Source organism: Patella vulgata, chromosome 6, assembly GCF_932274485.2.
Source record: "Patella vulgata chromosome 6, xgPatVulg1.2, whole genome shotgun sequence".
In the NCBI taxonomy this organism is placed as follows: Eukaryota; Metazoa; Mollusca; class Gastropoda; family Patellidae; genus Patella; species Patella vulgata.
The window spans coordinates 60,823,328-60,847,219 of record NC_065884.2 but is presented as its reverse complement, the minus strand read 5'-3'; the positions used below and the strand labels follow the sequence as shown (position 1 = coordinate 60,847,219).

Genomic DNA, 23,892 nt, shown 5'->3' with positions numbered 1-23,892 from the left:
CGTTTACCGTCCAGACACCCAAATTATGGAATTCCTATTACCTTTTAATATAAGATGTTGCACTAATTTATTATTTTTTAAGTAGCTTCTTTTCTACTTTTAAAACCTATTTGTGATATCAGATTTTATTCTAAGCTACCCTGTTATATTTTACTTAAAAGTTTTATTAAGTCTTCTTATAGATCTATGTATATTTTATTGAATTGTATTGTACAGCGCATCTGAATACATTTTATGGAAGATAACGCTCTATAACTCACTTAATTTCCAATTACACTGACCCCAAACTGTACTGTAGCCTACATAGCTTAACATATAATAAACCAATCCCCATTTAAATAAAGGTGAAACCTTACCCTATAATTATATGATTTGATTAAACCAACTTCTTTTTGTGTAAACAATATTTTATTCCAGAAATTTATGAAAAGGGATCAGGGAACAGGCAAAGCCTATATCACCCCTCTCCTCAACTGCTCTGCGAAATTTCTGTTCACTTTAAAATGGCCTCCAAACCAGAATCACGTGTGTCATGATCATGTCACTCGAAAATACAGAAAAAAATGTTTGGTAAGATAAGATTATATTTTCAGTGTTCCACTTTTCACTTTTTGTAACATAATTACTTATTTGCATGTAAATTGTGATGATATGTGTTGAAAATTTTGCGATTGAACCAAATTTTTCTTGCTCAAAGCCTCGAATAGTGTATCAATTGCAGCCGTAGATACGAATTATCACGGCTATAAATTGCAGCTACCCGAGGACGATCACAGAAATATTTCCGAGTATCCTACAGGAGGCAGAAATGAAATGCCTGAAAAAGTTCCTGCTTGGAGTCGTTGAGAATTATACGGCTGCAAAATAACGCTCTACCCTGTTATTTCTGGTCTAGCCAGAAAAATGTCGAAAAAGGCAGAAGTGACAAAGCAGGGTGGCTTCCAGAACAAATATTTAATTCTTTTTTTAAAGTCTTTATATTATAGTCAATTCAGTAGGCAACAAATTACTAAATAATAAATTAGCTGTGTTTAATTAAAAGAAAGTAAAATTGGTGTTTTATTAACCCGTGAAAGTCACTTAATTTTGCCGACTAGAAAACAAAATATTTTTAAGAGTAACGTGTACCAAAAGCTTAAAAGTCGAAAATTTCTACACTTCTGAAATAATTAAAGATATAATTATTATTATTGTCAATGGTTACTGTCAGATCACATGATCGAGGGGAATGTAGTGTACCGGTACTTTATAAAAAGAAGAGTAGACAAAGGGCGATAAGCAAACAATAAGCATGGCTGTCTTTCAAACTATCATTTCTAGTTTAGGCAAATCTGCCGATTTTTTCACAGTTTTCGGTGTGACAGCAGCATCATTCGTCGCTTTTAAAGCAGCTCTCGGTGTATTTAGATTTATATCAACTTATGTTTTAGCTGGTCTGTTGGGATTGTCAGCTGATCTCAAGAAAGCCGGGAGCTGGGCAGGTGAGCTTTTCAATTTTGTGGACTTTGACTGTCTTTAGTTTAGTATATAGGCCTAGTTGAATCATTCGATAAGCCGAGTCATGTCCAAACAACAAGCTATGGAGTTTTTTTAATAGTCTTATTTAGACTAACTGTCAAAACTATTTAATAAAGATCTTATGCATTATTTTCAATTTGAAATAGAAATATAATTCATTTCATGCATATCATTATGATCATATCGTTACGCAGTGACACGGCAGAAACTTTGACTGTCACTGTGTCTGTAGTATGCCACTGCCAGGCATTCATGTTTGATGTGACTCCCATTTTTGTCTTACAGGATTTAATCTTAAATACCTGACCCTAACCCTAACCCTAATAGAAAGTAGTAAGTTCCATATATGTGGACACAGTACGGACGGATAAGTACATGATCGCTGTACGCCAGTCTTCATTACCCCAGGTGCAGAACAGCTATAGAACGTAATACCCCATTTCAAAAGAAAGACGTTAAACTCCATTGCATTTCTTTTCATTAAACATGCATTATGCAAGAGCTAAATCTAATTATTGCAAGTCTTAATTTAGGCTTCAGATGTTATAGAAATTATAAATTAGATCTTTATTTAAACAACAAGACCAAAATCAACTCTGTAGACCCACGGATGACTCGGCTACAGCTCGGATTTAAATAGGATTTCACTAATTGATTAAATCAGATAAGGGGTAACCTGATGAAAATACGTCAGTTAGATCGAGGCTAAATGATTGAGTGTACTTAGCGAGGCCGCTGTAAAGCGTTTCCGTATGCCATTGAAAACTTTACTTGATATTCGAGATATGTAGGTGGAGTTAACACCTGTCAATCAAACATTCGGCGAAGGTGAAGACACATTTCGCTACCATTTCTAGGCAAATATTACAACGATGATAACTATGTTCAGAATAAAGTAATTTGACTGAATTTTTCAATATATTCTTCTTTCATCATCTACTTTGAACTGTTATAGCAAGAATGGCCAACTCTCTATAAATATCTCCCATAATGTATCTTTAATTAGAGCAAAATAGTTTCCACAAAATATTCAAAATTATCAATCACGATTATATACCGTAATTTTATTAATATTTCAGTTGTGACTGGGTGTACAGATGGGATTGGTAAAGCATATGCAGAACAGGTAAACAAACCAGAAAGCCACAATATTATTGTATATTTTACAATCTTTTTGTAATTTTACAATACCACATATTATGTGATTAGTTGTTACATGTTTGAAAGAAAGGTCAGTTTTGGTATGTTTATGTTTGAAGAAAAGAAGTTTAGGAAATCTTTTTTTCAAAGGCACATCTGTCTTCAGTCCATAAGGTTAAATTTGAAATAAAATAATACCATAAAAGAGGGATATCATTGTGTAAAAAATATTATTATTATTGTAACTATGCAATGCAATATGCAGATAACAATAGCCTGCACAAGGAACTAAGTAAACAACACCCATATCTTGTATCATAGCAACAGGTCTTTACATGCACAGACTGCAGGGCTATGTAATAGTCTTCCTTTTCATTTATGAAATAACCAATCTGTTGCAGTTTTTAACAAAAAGTCTCAGAGCCACGGTGGCTAAGTGGGTAAGGCGCTGGATCGCTAGTCGGGAGGTCGCATGTCCCGTCTGCATTGGGTGAGAAAGTTTAACAGAATTTTCTGACATGGTTTCCCGTGGTCAGTGGTACAGGATGGAGGGCCTGACAAGGACAGCTGTCTAATTGTTTGGATGGGATCAAAAACCATGGACCTGTGTATACATTGACATGCATGTAAAAGATCCCTTTTATTGAAATAAAATTAAAACCATGTTAGTCCCGAAATGACCTAGTTTGTGTCGAGTGGACTTTAAATGGCTCAATTCCGTTCAGTACAATAAATTGCAATTTCATCAGGCTATGCTGTGCGAACGTAACAAGACGCCGCCGTCGTCGCCATCTTTTATTGGTAGGGGAGAAATCTGATGGGCCTAGTTTAAATCTGATTGAATCCGAGCAGGGAGATTATCTAGCGTTGGTATTTTCTTTTTGTTTTCTTAATTAAATGTTAATTAATATTAAGCCGCGAGAAATTTGATTTTTTAGCGAAAATGCAAATTAACGCATCAAGCTTTTAAAATTTTTTTATTTTATCATTCAGATATTTACATATGTGCTGTATGTAAATTGCATCAAATCAATACCGTAAAGACTAATCATTTTCATTTTGCAGCTTGCTGGGGGTTTGGATGGCTGAATGATTAGCATGTGCGCACTTTACCATAAAGTCTGTCATTGAGTCAACTGGCGTGATTTCGATTCCCCGGTTGTACGTGACAAGGAGTAAGGTTGCCTGTCCAACTTCGTGGGTTTTCTCTGGGTCCTCCAGTTTCCACCCATTGCTAAAGACACCTATACGCGCAAGCAGATTGTTGAAATAAAATTAAAACCATATGTTAGTCCCGAAATTACCTAGTTTGTGTCGAGTGGACGTTAAACCCCATTTCTCTCTCTCTCTGTCTCTCTTGCAGCTTGCTGAAAGAGGTATAAATGTAGTATTGATCAGCAGAACAGCATCTAAATTAAATGATCTCGCAAAAGAAATAGGTAAATAATAGAAATCTTTTATTTTATTTTCAAAAACATCAAACTTTATTTCAACGCAACTAAACGGCAACAAATTTTAAAAACTTTCAGACCTTACTTACACAATAAAAAAATTGCCATACAGAATGAAAATGGCCAGGAATCTGGGGATAATTTGTTTTAATTGTTGAATACGCATTTTGATTTAGATATTTCCACAGTTTAAATTCTAGTACTATTCTTGAATAATGCCGGTACCAACGGTTTATCTCTCTGTTACGATAAACAGATGTTATTTTGCTGGCAACAAATTCAAGAATTAGAGTTTTCAAATGATGTATTTGAAAAATGTCACATTCATTATGTCATGATATACCATATTTTAGCTTCATGCGCATACTTGACAAGGTTGGATATTATGAATTAATAATATGGTCATTTGAAGTTTACATTAAATGAAATTCCATTGATGTCATATAGTGGAAAACCTGAAGGTATAATTCATTTTAGCCATGAATATAAGTCCAAGGTGTTTCTCATCAACGGTGCATTAAATAAACTGATATTTTGTACAGTTGTCATGCTACTGGCCATTACTTCAGAGGTTAATCTGGAGAAATCAGATGCACATAGATTTATTATTTTTGGGGTTGTTTTTATGTTGATTATCTCCCTTGTTTTACAGAATCTAAATATAAAGTACAGACAAGAGTGATTGCGGTAGACTTTACAAGAGCAGATATTTACAGTACTATTAGTAGAAGTTTAGAGGGTCTAGAAATAGGAACACTGGGTAATTATTGAAAAAAAAATGAAATAAAATGGGGTTTGATGTCCTACTGTTCTGCTCCTATACTTGGCTAATGAATACAAGCATACACCATACAGTGTGCTATGAGGGAAGTTTTGCACTATCGCCTTCTCTTATATTGAATTCCTACTGCCAAGGAATCTTTCACGTGCATTGCAATATATACAGCTGTCCTTGTCAGACCCTCCGTTCTGCACCATTGACAAGGGGAAACAACGTCGGAAAATCACTATGAACTTTCTTGGCCAAAGCAGGGATCGAACACCCGACCTCCAAGGTAGCGAGCCAGCGTCTTATGCACATGTGCAATGCGAGTTTGGAGAAATATGACGAGACTGACCAGACAAGAGGCATTTTCACCTACTCTTCTTCAATTTGCAAATCTCTGATGTGTAAACAGGTAAACAAGTGATGAACAGGCTAATAAATTCCTGATTTGAACCTTGGACACTCTGGGGGGGGGGGGGGGGGGGTGGATGGCTGAATGGTTAGCGTGCGCGCGCTGTATCATAAAGTCTGTCATTGAGTCGACTGGCGTGGTTTCGAATCCCCGGTTGTACGTGACAAGGAGTAGGGTCGCCTGTCCAACCTCGTGGGTTTTCTCCGGGTCCTCTGGTTTCCTCCCACTGCTAAAGACCCCTACGCGCAAGCGAATTATTGAAATAAAATTAAACCAAATGTTAGTCCCGAAATGACCTAGTTTGTGTCGAGTGGACATTAAACCCCATTTCTCTCTCTCTTGGACACTCTGGTGCTCTGACCAATAGTGTTGAAAATCGGATCGAGATTTGTGATCCGAATACTTTTGTTTACTATCCGAATAATATTCGGATAATTCAGAAACGTGAAAATTCTTGAACAATATCACATCAAAGTTCATATACTCATAATTTCTTACTTATTTCAATGTTTATGAGTGTCTGTGTATGCCGAGTATGAAATCTTACTTTCAATTTGGGAAAAATCATGTTTCTGCCCCCTGTGTATTAGGCTTCACTTAAACATTATGCAAGAGCCAAGTTTGCCTATTGCAGGTCTTCCTTTATAAGTCCTTAAATGTTATATAAACTATTAATTAGACATTGATATCAACTCTACATGCCATTGTTAGCCTGCAATATTTAGTGGATTTGAATATGGTTTGTGATGGATGATTTCGCGTAAAAATGAATAATCAAGATTTTGTTTATTATCATACCAACAGTAGTAAAGATGATCGAGGCTAGGCTAAAAATAAATCACTAATAATATCTCAGTTGACAGTGAAGCAATTTGACTGAAATTTTCAATATATTTCATTTTCATTATCTATTTTTTAACTATTATAGCAAGAATTGTCAGCTCTTTATTTAATCTTACCTATTAATGCCCCTTTAATTCAAAAGAAGTGAAATGGGTATAACATCCGAACTGGGCTAATGAAGACAGGCATACGCCATACAGTGTGCTATGAGGGAAATTTTACCCAGACAGCGGCACTACGGCCTACTCTTATCTCGAATTCCAACTGTCAAGGGATCTTTTACATTCACGCCAATGTGTACACGGGACCTTGGTTTTTTGACCCATCCGAAAACAACTAGACAGCTGTCCTTGTCAGGTCCTCCGTCCTGCATCACTAACAAGAGACAACCACTATTTCAAAAGAACATAAAGAACATCAATCAGATACAAAGCAATGCCATGTATATATTGTGCTCTGAAAGACATTTCAACTAGACCCCGAGTTAACAAAGCATTCTTAGACTTAAAGTAGCTAAGTCCGTAACTCAATATCATCCAAAATCTTCGACATTGAAAACACGATTTCTTTTGCAATTTAAATCAGCATTGGTGTTGTGGTCTTACCTGGAAAAGACGGGCTTCTGATATCCAATATTTAAGACAAAATAAACATTTTACCATTGGTACACGAATCGTGTACCATAATGCGTTTCAGCGCCATTTGTAACAAGGTGCTCAAAGAATGAGGCTAGACATATTCCACAAGTCATGTCAAACGGTGATGCCATATTCTTATTTGGAGAGCATGCGCAATATATACTATCGGTGTTGAATGGAATAACCAGACGCTAGAAACTGTTTTTGGGATGAGACTTCTGGCGTATTTCGCCGAACATAACTGATGACAATTCACAGTAAAACGGAAACGATTGAATGTAAAACAGTTTATATAAATTCATATTACATTATTATATGCGTTGCGACCCATTTGTGCCAATTTCTAGGCCCAAAATATTAGCGATTTAGCTCCTTTAAGTTAAGAATTTACTCAAAATAGTTCGCCTTATTTTAACTAAAATATAGCCCTTTATAAAACTTTTGTTGTTTTAATGTATCGAATACATCAATAAGAAACCATGTGCAAAGTTTTATGTTTCTGGACCAAAGACATTTCTCATAAACAGTGATTGAAAGTTAAGTATATTCTAACTTAAGTCTGAGATAATCAGATTGATAAATATTAATGAGATAATTTGTATTATGTGGTATTGGAAAAGTTGCAAATTAAACGATTCCAATGTATAATAATTTGCATGGTCAGTAGTTTATAAAATCAATGATTTCATGGTCTACCGGCGTTCACTGTAGTCAGTCATGCATATTATTGAGAATGGATGGTTTGACTTTCAAAATGAACCCTAATGAATGTCTAGCTTGTGGTCTATTCGGTGTAATATTTTTTTATACTGTCAGTATGGAAATGGGTACCAGTAATTATCATTTTGAATGGTTTATTTATTAATACTCATCACATTTCTGTTAGTATGATCTATACGGTGTTAGTATTGAAATGGGTAATTATCATGGTGAATATTTTATTTATTAATAATTATGAAATTTCTGTTGGTGGTTGTTGTCATATAAAATAAATTCTGTAAGTCATCATAGCCATTAAAATGTAAAATCTGTTGGTCATGGGTCTGAAAATAAAAACCCTGCCATCTTTGGGGTGGGACACCATTTTTTCTGGAATAACCCTGACTCCAATTAACTTAATTAATCATTAAAGATACATTATTTAAGAGTTTTTAAAGAGTTGGCCATTCTTGCTATAATAACTCCAAAAATAGATGATAAAAAAAGGAAATGTTGAAAATGTCAGTCAAATTACTTTGTTCTGAACGGAATTGTCACTGTTTGGACTAGAAATAGGCATCAATTGTGACTGCACCATCTATGAAAATTGGTGATCGTTTGATTGACGGACGATAACTCTACCCACATATTCTCAATTATCAAGTAACATGCTCAATGGCTATGGTAGCCTCGCTTTCTCCGGTCCTCAGGTTTCCTCCCACTGCTAAAGGTCCATATGTGTAAGCGAATAATATTGAAATAAAATTGAACCATGATTTAGTCCCAAAATGACCTAGTTTGTGTCGAGTGGACGTTAAACCACATTTCTCTCTCTCTCTCTACTTCTTGTCACACACAAGCGGAGAATCAACACCATACCACTTCACTCAATGACAGACCTTATGATTATGATCTAACATGCACACGTTAAACTATTCGACCACCCAATCCACCAAACATTTGTAGAACAGCAACTGACAGCCCTTAACTCATAGGTTTTTCATTGATTATGATAGAATAAAGAGTCGCAGTGGCTCAATCCTGGTATTGATTGATAATGTTCTCCAGGATTTTCCAGAATTGCTTCCCCTTGTCATTGGTTCAGAATGGAGGGTCTGGTAAGAACAGTTTCTAGTCATTAGGATGAGATGAAAACCTAAGTTCCTGTGAATCCATTGACGTGTATGTAAAAAAAAACCTTGACAGAATTCGATATAAGAGTAGATCATAGCGCTGCTGTCCGTGCAAAATTTCCCTCAAAGCATACTGTATAGTATGCCCGTCTTCATTAGCCCAGTCGATGCAGAAAAATAGGATGTTCCATTACACCCCATTTGATTTCATTTCCTACAAGATAAAATGCTATTGAAAATATGAATTTATTCAGATTAAAGTAAGAATTTCAATTCATATATAATTTTCATTACAGTTAACAATGTTGGTATGTCGTTTCCATTTCCTGAATATTTCGTGGAACTGGAAAATCGAGACCAGGTAATAATATATATAATATATAATTTTGCATACCCTGTTAAGCTCATAAATGTTTGCACAACCATGGACTGTATATTATATGGTCCATGGAACAACTTAACGGCTGGTGGTTGTATGCTTTGTTGCATGGCAACCTGTGTTTTCGTTATGTAACAAAATATTGTATTATTTGTGTGTTATTCTTAAATTAAATAAGTTGTGCTGATGGTATATTTTTCAGATTGTAAAGGATATGATAAATGTTAATATGTTATCTATGACTATGGTGAGTTCATTTTATTCTGATCAGCAAAATCCTTAAACATACATTATCTGAGAGCTAAATCCCCCTATTGCAGGTCTTTCTTTAGGCCTGAAATGTTTTTTAAATGATTAATTAGACATTAATTAACTTATCAACTCTCAATGATATCGGATTTCTCCTATATTAAATAGATTAGAACAGTTCAGCCATATTTTGATTTAAGCTAAATAGGGAGGAGCGAGAAGTAGCTTCGAACAACCAGTACGGTGGTTGAAATTATTGCACACGTCTTGTCAAACCTTCAAAGGCTAATATCTTCCGAGTAAATTGATTGAAATTTTCAAATTATTCACTTTACATTATCTATGTTCAAACCATTATAGCAAGAATGGCCAGCTCTTTATCTAAATCTTACATAATGTATCTTTAATTAAATCATTGTTACCAAGTAACATATGAGTGCATTGCTAAGATAGCAACATCAAGTGCAACTATTGTGACCTTATCAGATAATTTGATTTTTACTGTCCATTACAAGTGTTGTGTTGGCAGATAAAGTAAGTTTAGAAGGTTGAACAAATGATCTGTAAAAAAAACATATCTTTTATAGTAAGAATACGACTGGACTCCTGTTTCTAACGACATTGTCATCCAATCAGCTTAATCTCAGGAGTCTTACATAATTTATGTCCATTCATGCCCACTGACATAAAGGGGAAGATCATCCTATTTTTGGGAGGTGACTCCAAATGTTTAAAGTTGCAATTTCATATTTTTACGTTATATTTTTAAAATTTATTAAAATAAAGCCTTAAAATAGATGGTACCTATAAACAGTCCTACCTTGTTAAAGAATAATCCTATTAATCCTATAATTCACTATTGGCAAAAATATCATTTTCCTCTTCAAATTCAAACGTTTGAGGATAGCTACTCCATGGTGGAGAATAGAAAACAAGGGAGGTAATTGTGTTATTATTTCCGGTGTAAATGAGTTTTAAGTGTGAGAATGACACCTATGATCGTATAATAGTGAGTTGACAACCTGTTGAACAAAAGACATAGAAATAATTATGTTTTGACTTTCTTAGAAAATATGAAATTGTAACTTTAACGCATGCGCTTTAGATCAAGAAGTTAAGACCCCTATGTGCAAGAGAATTATTGACATAAAATTGAACCAAATGTTAGTCTCTCCTATCCCTGGACTAAAATTTTGTAACATAACAAATAAACGAAATATTTGAATAATTAAGATGAACAGGGCAGCAACTATGTATGCTTACTATTTCTAGAACATCTGGTATCACTTCTAATTTTAAAATTAATTGATTTTACATAACTGTTTTATTGTAGTCAACCATCATGGCATTACCTGCTATCAATTAACTTATTTTATATAACTGTTTTATTATAGTGAACCATCATGGTATTACCTCCTATCATAGTATCAATTAGAAATACTTTCCCGCGTACAAACTGGGCGTTTTGATGATATATTTGGACAAAAACATATTCAAACTAATTAATTTATCATAATTTTGCTTCAAATCCTTCTCAAAACATTGTAATTGACAAGGTATACCCTGCTATAAAAATCGACCAAAAGAGGTCATGTTTGTGTCACGTGACTTACCTCCCTCGGTACCTATAGCAACCCTTGCGAGGTCGGACAAGAATTCATTGTATACACAAGACGATGTTGTCTTTAATCGCTGACTATTTATTACAAATATCGAATCCTAATTAAATTCTAAGATTATCCAATGCCCGCGTCTTTTTCCAGGATTTTTATCTCAGAAAGTGTTGTACGTCGAACTCTTCATGGTTTATCAACATGTACACCAAGCGCTCTATCTTCGTGTGCAACCTTCGACGTCACGCGAGCAGACATTCCTAATCGTCGGGCTGTCGATTAGGGGAAATGTCATTTTTGTCCAGTATAAGCTCCATGAGTGTTTTTCAGGGAATCCAGTATTTTTCTAGTAAGATTGGATATCTCTACTTTCCATATATACCAAAATTGCCTCACTTCTATTGGAAATAATCATCCGATAAATACTTTTCTGGGAACCTATCTTTAGCTTATTTATATAACTGTTTTATTATAGTTAACCAGCATAGTATTACCTGCTATGGTTGAAAGAAGACGTGGTTACATCATCAACATCGCATCAACAGCTGCCACAGCCCCACTTGCTTTATTAGGCCTTTATTCTGCTAGTAAGGTAAAAAAAAAATTATTTATAGATTCCAGTTTTAGGGACTTCCATTTGTATCACTGTAAACCAGAACATGGCTGCCCTGAAAAGATGCTGTTCCCAATTGTGCATGTTTTGCACAGTGTTCATGCTTTAATCCGTGCGAAAATTTACACACATTGATTGTTTAATTAATTGGGGGAATCATGGGAGTCGATTGGTCAGAGCACCAGAGTGTCCAAGGTTCAAATCTGGAATTTATTAGCACGTTCATCACTTGTTCACCCGTTTACACATCAGAGATTTGCAAATTGAAGACGAGTAGGCGAAAATGCCTCTTGTCTGGTCGGTCTGGTCGGGTGTATGATCGGGTGTATGATACCTGCATTGGCCAAGAAAGTTCATAGGGATTTTCCAGTGCATTTTCCCCTTGTCAGTGATGCAGGATTGAGGGCCTGACAAGGACAGCTGTCTAGTCGTTCGGATGGGACAAAAAACCGAGGTCTGTATACACATTGGCGTGCAGGTAAAGATCCCTTGACAGTTGGAATTTGCATTCGCCAAACCTCAGCAGATTCCAGTACCCTACATCTAGCCTCGGCCACATGAAGAAGTCTGCCATTGGAACTTCTTTCAAGTTCCAGGATTACCAATGGCGTTGCCATGACGATGCCTTTGAAAATGTTTTATCATACGAATATTTCAAAGTCTGAAGCTGTTTTACTTTCAAGTTTATCCGATTTTCTTCAAAGAAGGACAACTCTGCACTGAAAATTCTACACACTCTGCAAACAAGGCAATTTTGAGAACTTTGTTTTAGAAGCGGCAAGTTTTCCTAATAAGTAAACCGGTACCGCATCACAATTGTATAGGTGTAGGTACATATCACTTACCATCATACAGCCCAGGCGAGATGTAGAGTAACGGAATCTGCCGAGGTTTGCCAAGTGTTGAGATTCAATATAAGAGTAGGCCGTAGTGCCGCTGTTCGGGCAAAATTTCCCTCATACCACACTGTATGGCGTATGGCCGACTTCATTAGGCAATTCGGAGCAGAACAGTAGGATGTTAAACCCCATTTTATTTCATTTCATTACATAATACACAAGTACTTTTTGTTAATTTCTTTAATTCTGTTTTGTAGGTTTATATGGACTATTTTTCACAAACTCTTCAACAAGAAGTTAGTAATAAAGGTGTCACAGTTCAGGTATGGTATGAATACCTAAACACTATATTTTTTTTACCTGTTGAAGAAACAACACCTTTACAATCTTATCATGAATATAGTAGGTAAATATATACAGAATATGCAACAAACATAACACTCAAATACAAATAAAACTTAACACCTTTGATTAGAGGGCCATTCCCCCCCCCCCCCTTTTTAATCCCCGTAAGAATTTATGTTGTGTAGGTTTATTTGTAAATGGCCCTCTCATTAATCAAAGGTGTTAAATTTTACTTGTATTTGATTGTTATTTTGTAGCATATTCTGTATATATTTGCCTACTATTCACATACCTATATTATTTGCATGATAAAGACGAAAGTATCCTTGTCGAAACGTCACTTAGTATTAAACTCAGTAATTGTGTATCCATAAAATTGTACCTTGTGTTAATATGTTCAATTACTAAATGCCAATCAAAGAAGATTAATTTTATTAGTGTTTGTTATCAGTTGTTGGGGATCACGTTGGCTAAGCGGGTAAGATGCTGGTTCGCTAGCCTAGAGGTCGGGTGTTCGATCCCTGCATTGGCTGAGAAAGTTCATCCAGATTTTCCGGCGTGGTTTCTCCTTGTCAGTGATGCAGGACGGAGGGCCTGACAAGGACAGCTGTCTAGTCGTTTGGAGTGCACGTAAAAGATCCCTTGACAGTTGGAATTCGATATAAGAGTAGGCCGTAGCGCCACTGCCCGGGCAAATTTTCTCTCATAGCACACTGTATCCCAGTTTAGGAGCAGAACAGTAGGACTTTAAACTCCATTTCATTTCCTTTAAATTTCATTATTAGTTGTGTTTGTATTAAATATATTTAACAACTTTTTCAGGTTGTACTACCAGGTTTTGTGGCAACAAAGCTTTCTAAAATCAAAAACACTAGTTTCTTGATCCCATCACCAACAACCTATGTTCGTAGTGCCCTGTCTACTGTAGGTATAGAAAACAGGACATTTGGTTTCTGGTCCCATGCTGTTCAGGTAATTAACATATGTTACTCTAATATCAAGCTATTTAGTTTGTCAGAAAACACTGAATCCTTAAAATATGGTCACTTGGCCCATTTTGGTTTTCAAAACTTGATTACTGCAAGTTCATATAAGGGGCAGTAACTGTATTAAACACTTCTGGTGGTATTAGGAAGGGGCCAGTAGGCTCAGCTATCAAGTACACAACCCTGCTAAATCATAAATGGCACTGGACAATCGATATCTAGACTTTAACGTCCATTCTTTTGTCCAGATCTTGTAATGGGAAGGAAATGACTGAAATTGTATGTGAACCAGAATATAAAGTGCTAATTTCTTGCTATATACCCTGTAATATTGTAATATATGTACAGATATATAGATCTATTAATATAGGATAGACAGCCTACTGAACCCATGGTGGTTTTCTGGGTTTTCTCAGTTGCCTCAAACTGCTAATCACTGACATGACCTATACACAAGCTACAGAATTAGAAAAATGTTTATATACAGAGGGAGAGAGAGAAATGGGGTTTAACGTCCACTCGACATAAATCAAGTCACTTCGGGACTAGCGTATGGTTCAATTTTATTTCAATAATTCGTTTGTGCGTAGGGGTCTGTGGCAGTGGGAGGAAACCGAAGGACCTGGAGAAAACCCACGAGGTTGAACAGGCAACCCTACTCCTTGTCACGTACAACCGGGGAATCAAATAACACCAACTCCCTAAATGACAGACCTTATGATACAGCATGCATGGGCTAACCATTTGGCCATACAGCCCCCCCCATGTTTATATAAAGCCATCTAAAACCATTGTACATTTGTTAAGACACCATTTTCGAATTTTTGAAACAATTTTCTCTTTCCCTCAAGGGAATAAAAGAATTCTGAACAGTTGACTAGCTGTTTACCCTGTGTTGTACGGGTAGGCCTTCACCCTGCCACTCACTGACTCAGGATGTCGTTATACCCCATACTAAACTTACGTTGTCTGTCTACAATTAGCTCCGCTTGAGAACAGACACTAAACTGGTTGACCGACATTTTAAATCCTAAATCAAGTCTTAGTCGAAAACACTTAAGTATATTTGAGAATTTTGAGAAGTATATATATATATTCTGCTTTTATTTCATTTAATAAAATTGAAGAGGTTTAGTTAGTCTTTATGTGTATAACAGATGTGAACCGGAGTAGGACCACATAACAAAACAGTATACTATTTGTTGGATACGGCGCCCATTTATGGCAGAGATCTGTTATTGAAGTAGATAGTTCTCTGTGTGCAAAATGCTTATGCCCTGTATTTCAGCCCCTGGGCTGCCCTGGTATAACAACCAACACCAAACAGTCTGTGATAAAGTTTGAGGTGACCCAAAAAGATATTACTGGCACTAACAAAAATAATCTATCTTCTATTCTTGTCTAAAAAAATGCAATTTTGGTACTTATGGATATATGTATTTTCAGGGATTTTTGATGGCATCTATACTTCCAAAGATGGTTGAAAGAAATATTATGCTAGGAGCCAGGAAAGCCGGTTTACGAAAAAGGAACCAAAAGAAAGAATAATAAATACTTTTTTTTACATTTTCTTAATTCTGATTAAAATAATCCATATTATCACAATAGTCAAGCACATCAGGCCCCTAATTTAAACATGTCATTTAAAAACTGTTTGTTTTTTAAATCAAATAATATCTGATATATTCTCAAATATGTTATAATGAATTTGTTGATCCAGAAAAAAAATTAGATTTTTTTTGTTTATTTTTCTTTATGAATGATAGTATCAGTGCTTTTTTAAAATGTTATATTCTAGAACTAAAATTTAGAACCCATTTTACCTCTTTTACTAGTATCGCAATTTATATTCATATTAGAACTTATTATTTTTCTTTTTGATAATAATACTGCCTTGTGAAATGGAAATGGGCCTGTTTCATAATTTATACTCCTCTTAAAACTGTTTATTTTTCATAATTATTATTCTATAAAGTCCTATTTATTTCATGACAATAAAAATATTTCCGTTCAATTGTAACATCAATTGCCTTATATACATTGTATAATTTGCATAGTGAGAGTGGATTTGTTGAACCAGGGTAGTGTATTTTTTTTATCTAAAAATAACTGATTATTATCTATCATTCTGGGGCCAGGGCCCTTATTCACGAAAACTTAAACTAAGATACAATCGAAATTTTAAGAAATACTGCAATTCGATTGGCTGACCAGTAAAATCAATTTGCATATATCCAATGAAGTTGCAGTATATCTTAAAATTTCGGTTGTAACTTAGTTTAAGTTTTTGTGAATAAGGGCCCTGTTTCCCGAAATTTTAACTAGGATAAAATCTGAATTTTAGTAATTTGATTGGATAATATTAGATTGATTTTAGTACTAAGCCAATCAAAACTGAAGTATCTACTAAAATTTGGATTTTATGTTTAGTTAAGATTTCAAGAAACAGGGCCCTGATCTTAAAATAAACAAGTTGAGCCGATGATCAGTTGTTAAAGGGGTAGTCCTGACTGATGGACTTTCCGCCAAAGTCTCTTGGAAACTGAAGGTTTGTATTTATTTGATAAATTATAACATAATTACATTGAACTCATCTTGTCTGGAGTTCATTTACATTTATTTTTGTCCCATCCGAATGACTAATTTTTGATAGTAGTTGCACAGTATCAGAATAAAGGTTAACATAAAGTCTTTGAACCCAAATTAACCAGTTTTATTTATTAAAATACTATCTGGGATTCATCCTGAAGGGTATATATATTTATGCTTGAAAGTTAATGACATTGTATGATTTAATATTTCTTGTATTACAGTCCAGCTAATAATTGTATATATTATGTTGTAACTATAGATGTAACAAACCATAGATGTAACTTTAATAATTATTATACAAATATAATGAACATTAAATAGTGACCATTAGCTTTGTGATAATCAGTGTAACAGAGTGAACATGTGACTATGACTGTAACAAAATAGGACTTAGTAACATATATATTAAGTCTGAATGTAACACTAGTGACATAACATAGTAACCCTGTATGCAACAAAATATGAAACATGTAACCAAATATAACTCATGTTATTTGAGAATTTAACAAAATATAACATAAAAACCCTTACTGAATTGAACAAAATGTAGCACAGCAACCTTGAATTCAACATAATGTTTACATACCAACCTTTAATGTTACAAAATATAACTCATATTAATTGAGAATTGAACAAAATATAACATAAAAACCCTTACTGAATTGAACAAAACGTAGTATAGTAACCTTGAATTTAACATAATGTAACATACCAACCTTAAATAATCATTATTTGAACAAACCAAAGCCTAAAATATGAGCAGTACCTAATTAAAACATAGTAACCCTAAGAGTAAAAACAGTAACATGAAAGTGATCATGACTAGAGACACTAATTTAAACAGTACAATGTTGTGATCATTTATGTAACAAACATAATGTTAGAAAATATAACACAGTGGCCTTTGGGTGTACCACAATATGACAGAGACCATAAATGTAACAAAAACTACTGTGTGTATGTTCGAACTTCGTCCACAATAAGATGTTCAGAATTATTTATATAGATACAAATGTAATCCTGATCACGTTGTGTTAATATAGTTGTTTTGGTTGCTTTGTTGAATTATTGTATCTGTTTGTTTTTGTGGGTAAAATTTTATATGATTAAATTCTGTCCTGATTGATATAATTCTCTTGTTGGTCTTTCTTGGGTGCATGTTTCAGAGCTTTCACCATATGTTTGGCGCAATATAGCCTGGCTTGAGCTGACGTGCCATAAAACCACATTTCATTTCATTTTATGCATGATTCAGATGTAGCAAATTTTTTAGATTTCTCAAATCTCATTTGACTTTGCAAATAACAATGTTAATAGATTTTCGTACACCACAGATATGGATGCAGCTTCACATTAGTTTTTGATTCCGGATTTGATTGAGAAAATTCCCCGAAATTTGCCTTATTGTTTTCATTTGTTAGTGGTGCCTGGAAACAAAAATCGTATATGCGTTTGGATGGGACGAAACACTAAGGTTTTACGTATACCATTGGCAGGACTATTTACCCTGTACTACACAATACCACCTCAATATCACCACATACTATCTAATACTACAATATAATGATGCAAAATGGACATATCATTTGATTGTTTTCAAAAATAGAGAGTTATATCGCGGGAAACCGATGTCTGGCTGGTTACAATTTTTGTCCGATTTTGATGAAACTTAAAGCTGAACTCCGATTATAAAATTACAGAAATAATTAAATAAAACAAAGGTAAGGTCCTAAACGACCGCCATACTTGTTTTCAATTTGTAGAAGAAACATGGCGATCGCTTAGGGGTAACAAAAACACACAGAGAGGCTGATCGATTAGGAAAAATCCTTTTTTGGGCGAAAATTTCGACAAAAAATGACAAGTTTCGTGGAAAAGCTTCAAAGAACAATCCAACTTGATTTCTTGTTTGGGGGGAAATTCAACAAAACTTTTGACGTCTTTTAATTATGACGTCACAATTGGTAAAACGTCATCTTATTGTTGTATCATTGAGCTATTTTATCTGCTAAGAGAAAGACGCGCTGTGATAATTCTCTGAAATTTATTACATTTTCTACGTTATTGTGAATCCGGATAGGAAAGTATAACATCAGCTATGACTGTATTGTAAGTATATTTAATTATATTGTAAAGAATTCTATTCTAAAAATTGAAAGAAAAATAACCCGTTAAAATCTCTAATAGGGTTTCATTATTTTCGTAGTTGAGTTGAGAACAGGTAAAAACAAATAGATAAACAGATTTTCTCTGTTATATGTTTTGAATACGGTTTTTGCTTTTTTAAATTAAAGAAATTTGAAGTATAAAGAGTATTTTACTTTCTTTTACGTCTACTTTTATTTTGTATTATATTTATTCCAGAGAAATACCAGAATATAGTGATAGTAGTTTAGACTATTGTGATGTATTAAGTCAGATGATATATGATGATAATAACATGTTTGTTACATTAACTGATGAAGACTTGATCAACTCTACAGTTAATACTTCTAGTAAGTCTAACACTCTTTTGGTCAACTCTACAGTTAATACTTTTAGTAAGTCTAACACTTTACTAGTTATACTTCTAGTAAGTCTAACGCGTTACTATACTAATCAACCCTACCGTTATTACTGCTATTAAACCTGAACACGTTTACGGTGTCCGTTCACAGTAAGATCAAAATCAACATGCAGTTGATGAAATCACACAAATAAAATGGTTAGAATTATTTATTTATTTGTTATCGACTTGTCGCTTGACACGATCATACGGTATTTTGTATTTATACTTACGTGTGAAATGCGGGGATGGGGAAGGGGTTACCGGCGTTTTCGCCTACTCTTTGATTCCAACTGCCAAACAATTATTTGGTGTGCAATACATGCACGAAGACCCTTGTTTTACGTACTTTACTTGTAGTGGATTTGAACATTTATTTATTATATAGGGTCAATTATTTATTTGTCTTTTACTTTCTTATTTTCATTTCTTAAAATGATTTCACTTTTTTCAGTTGTATCTTACTATAAGAAATCCAACCATGGATACGAGAAGATTTGTGAAATGAGAGTTCCAACATCATCATCTCTATCATCAGTATCATCCAATGGAGATACTAAAAATTTGGACGAAGAGTTAGACGACACTTGTCAGTTGAACTTAAACCAAAACCAACATTATTCTGTAATCAACTGGGCTGACGAAATCTCATATGAAGAACCAACAAATATTCCTTATTGGGCATTGATACCTGGATTAGATTTTGATCGACATGCTAAAGATGATTACTCTACCACAGACAATATTGATGACTTCAGTCAAATTTACCTTGAGTATGTTATCAACTGGGCGGACGAACCTGTGTATGATGGACCCGTAGATGTCCCTGACTGGGCTTTGATACCTGCATTTGATTTTAATCGACATGATAAAGATGATTGTTCTAGAAGACATTACCATGAATATGTTATCAACTGGGCTGACGAACCTGTGTATGATGGACCCGCAGATGTCCCTAGCTGGGCATTAATTCCTGGATTAGATTACGACCGCCATATCTATTCTTTCGCCCAAGACAATATTGGAGAATTTGACCCAATCTGCCCTAAATTTGTCATCAACTGGGCTGAAGAACCCGTGTATGAAGGAGCCGTAGACATTCCTAGCTGGGCTTTGATTCCTGATTTTAAATTTAATGCCACTACTGAAACCAGCCAAATAGGATCTGCTCGAGTAACAGGTTTAGATAGCGATGCTAAAGAAAACTTGACAAAAGATTTTGTTAATTGGGCTGATGATCTTTCTGAAGATTAAGTCGTTGATGTACCAGAATGGGCGATGGACAGAAACTTGTATTTTAACAGACACAGAATCAACGCCAAATCATATTTTATTGATGTTGTATCTGGTTTATCTACTATTTGGGAATAATATGTTTGTGAGAGTTCCATCAACCGTGAATTCAACTTAATTGTGGGTATGTTTGTGAGAGTTCCATCAACCGTGCATTCAACTTAATTGTGAGTATGTTTGTAAGAGAATTGCATCAAGCGTGAATTCTTCTGTATGTTTGTGCGAGAGTTGTTTTAATTTAATTGTTAATTCAACAGTATGTTTGTGAATAAGAATAGGTTATGGTTGTTTTAAGTGTGAATGTTTGTGTATATATATGTATATATTTATGAATAGGAATTTGTTGTTAAGTGTTAATTTAACCGTTATATTTATCAATAAGCGTGCTTGAAAGATTCTTTAGTTATTAATTCAACTATATCTTGTTTGTGCGGTATGAATTAATATTGTAAGTACCAGTCACGACTGGTTTTGGATGAATGGGCATAGAATTAGTTTTAAATTATTGAAATAGAGAATTAGTTTTAAATTATTGAAATAGAGAGGGATATGAAGAGGAAGAATTTTGTTATTAAGTGTCGGGAAGGGGGGGGGGGTATTTATTTATCATTTTTGAATAATATATTTACAATATGTTATATTTCAATTTTTATACAGTATTCCACATATACAAGAATTTTTGAATCTTGTAATAAAAATATATCGTCTTTCTTAGGTTATATACGGGTATTATATATATTATTTTTGGGGTCAAATTTATACAAGATTATAGTTTTTACATGTTTTTGAATTTTGTAATAAAAATCCTAATTACAATATGTGTATCTGTTGTATATAAACAGGTGTTATAAATGAATGATTTGTGTGATTTGTACAATGTCAATATCCAATCGTATAGTTCTAACAAAGTCTACAGCAAATGATCGTAAAACATGGGTTGGATGGTGGACATGTTGTGGCCGCTTTACTAATTGGAAAGGCATGCTGAAGCACAAAGATATAGGGTTCCAGGGGCTGACATTATTTGTGTTAAAGATGAATATAAGCCCCTGGTTAGTCCCGTCTACATCGAAAATACGGTTTGTTTGACGTTTCACTCGGATAATGATTGCCGAATCCTTTCCCATAAATGGGTATTTTGGGAGAATACCAACCCTAACCCTTTTTAGAAGACTGAACTTGGGTCCGGCCTTTTCCCCTCTTAAAATGGTTAGGGTTAGTATTGTCCAAAATACACATTTATATAAAGCGGCCATTGTGGACTTAACTTCGGTCCAACTTGTAACACTATTTTAGTTTTACAGAGATCAGTTTAGTAAATACATGTATAGGATTTATTTACAATGGGAACAGAATATCACACATCTATATAATTACAACAGCAATACAGATACTTAAACTATATAAGAACTAACTACATCGGGAACTAACTATATTAAATCCACCATTCTGCCCCTCTGCCAATTAGGCAGCGGCTGAACTCAGGCGAGTCCATGCACTCGTCCAAGCCTCTTTTCTCCACCCGTCTGTGGTCCTCTTTAGTTGTCTGCCTAACTGTCAGCAAACTCCTCGTTATATACCTTTGGACACATGGTCATACATGCAATTGTTTCTTTTATCTCGTCACGACATCCTTACTGACCAATACGTATATCCTTTGATGTAAAGCGGAACGTGTGCACAGATCATAATAATGTAGTTTGTAAATGACATATGGGATTAATTACATGTTTAATTAGATCATCGCTAGTCTGTGCATTAAGATAAGTTTATACAGAGTTGAAAAGTCAATATCATATATTATCAAAAATCAGCTGAGGTCATAAAGTTCTAAGCACCTAAATGACCGTTCAATTTGATGAAAGTTAAAGAGTACTTTGTTAAAAACTTACCGTCGGAAATTCCCGAACCTCCCCAACCGGCCTACAAACATATTCTCGAAGCAATCCCTCTCTAGCCATTACTGTACTGAGACTTGAGTTTTTGACGGAGTGCAGTAAAATAAAGGGAATTTTCATGACTGACCGCTTAAGGTATTTATACTAGCTTTAATGCCAATATGTTAGTATCTAAAAGTTGCTCAGATAATCAAACTTCAGCCATCAAGACTTGTAATCTGAATTTTTTTTATAGGACCTCAAAGTTTTCAAATATTTTCTTTTAAAGATGGGTTCCCGCGTACAAACTGGGTGATTTAATGGTATATATGGACCAAAAACATATTTAAACTAATTAATGTGTCATAATTATGCTTCAAATCCTTCTCAAGCATTGTAATTGCGAAGGAATGCCCTGCTATTAAAATCCGATCAAACCAGGTCATGTTTACGTCACGTCTTGGGAGTCAGAGGAGAAATCATTGCATACATAAGACGATGTTGTCTTTAATCGCTTACTATTTATTACAAATATCGAATCCTAATTAAATTCTCGGATTATCCACTACCCGCGTCTTTTTCCGTCATTTTTATCTCAGAAAGTATTGTACGTCTAACTCTTCATAAAGTTTATCAACTTGTAAATCAAGCGCTCAATGTTCGCTTGTGACCTTTGACATCGTGCGTGCAGAAGGTCATAATCGTCGGGCTGTTGATTAGGGGAACCCTTACATTTTTGTCCTGTATACGAGTGTTTTTTGGGGAATCCAGTATTTTTCTAGTAAGATTGGATTTCTCTACTTTCCATATATACCAAAATTGCCATACTTTTATTGGAAATAACCACCCGATAAATACTTTTCTGGGAACCCATCTTTAAAAAGGGCCATTTTGTTTTATGGACTACTAGCAGGATACCCGGCTTCGCTCGGGGGTCATAACTCCGAAACCGGAAGTGGTAGACTAACGCCACCTGGCCTATGTTACTCCCGGGTCCGAGCTACCCCTATACCCCAAATTTCAGACTCGGGGCAGATGTAGCCGCCAACCCCGAACAGACAGACTTCGCTCGGGGGTCATAACTCCGAAACCGGAAGTGGTAGACTAACACCACCTGGTCTATGTTACTCCCCGGTCGGAGCTACCCCTATACCCCAAATTTCAGACTCGGGGCAGACCTAGTGTAGCTGCCAACCCCGAACAGACCGGCTTCGCTCGGGGTTCATAACTCCGAAACCGGAAGTGGTAGACTAACGCCACCTGGCCTATGTTACTCCCCGGTCCGAGCTACCCCTATACCCCAAATTTCAGACTCGGGGTAGACCTAGTGTAGCCGCCAACCCCGAACAGACAGACAGACAGAAAGACAGACAGACAAGCGACAGTCACAAATATATATATAGATACTATGGTGTATCACTAGTGGCACAGTGAAGGGCAATGGGAAACCTATTGATTGCTTAAAGATGAAATAAAGCTTTTATTCAAATTAGATCTACAGCCAATATTTCTAGCGTGAAGTTCCACTACAACGTTCTCCTTGCTAAACAAACTGTACATTTTTGGAAAACTAATAACACCAGGAACACATAATGGACAAGGGAACACCCAATTACGATACAAGGAATTATCTCCCTTTGTGGAAAATGTCAAATTATAGAGTATTGGTAAGAGTAATTTAGTTTAAACTGAATAGGATTTAACAACAGACAAAAGAGGACCTATATAAGTTCTCCCCAAAATATATCTACTATAATATCTGTAAACCTTTTTATTCGCCCACATTTTCATGTGGGCGTATATTGTCGTCGCCCCTGTCCGTCCGTCCACAGTTTGTTTGTTGAGAAATAACCGAGATATGGGCGTTCAGATTACCAACTAAGCAGCAATCCGTGGTAAGTGCAGATTACCAACTCACTAAACAATCAATGCTGAATTAATAATACTAAATTACCGATTCG

The 23,892-nt window shown here is 35.1% G+C and overlaps 1 protein-coding gene across 1 annotated transcript; it reads left to right on the top strand.

Annotated features, from left to right (window-relative positions):
- Positions 1-1,266: 1,266 nt before the first annotated feature.
- On the top strand, positions 1,267-17,347 carry LOC126824518 (very-long-chain 3-oxoacyl-CoA reductase). The gene is made up of 10 exons (XM_050553764.2): positions 1,267-1,481; positions 2,598-2,644; positions 4,022-4,097; positions 4,762-4,869; positions 8,897-8,961; positions 9,182-9,226; positions 11,317-11,433; positions 12,551-12,616; positions 13,461-13,610; positions 15,071-17,347. The coding sequence occupies exons 1-10, from the start codon at positions 1,292-1,294 to the stop codon at positions 15,170-15,172; spliced, it is 966 nt and encodes a 321-aa protein (XP_050409721.1). The 5' UTR covers positions 1,267-1,291; the 3' UTR covers positions 15,173-17,347.
- The last annotated feature ends 6,545 nt before the right edge of the window (positions 17,348-23,892 follow it).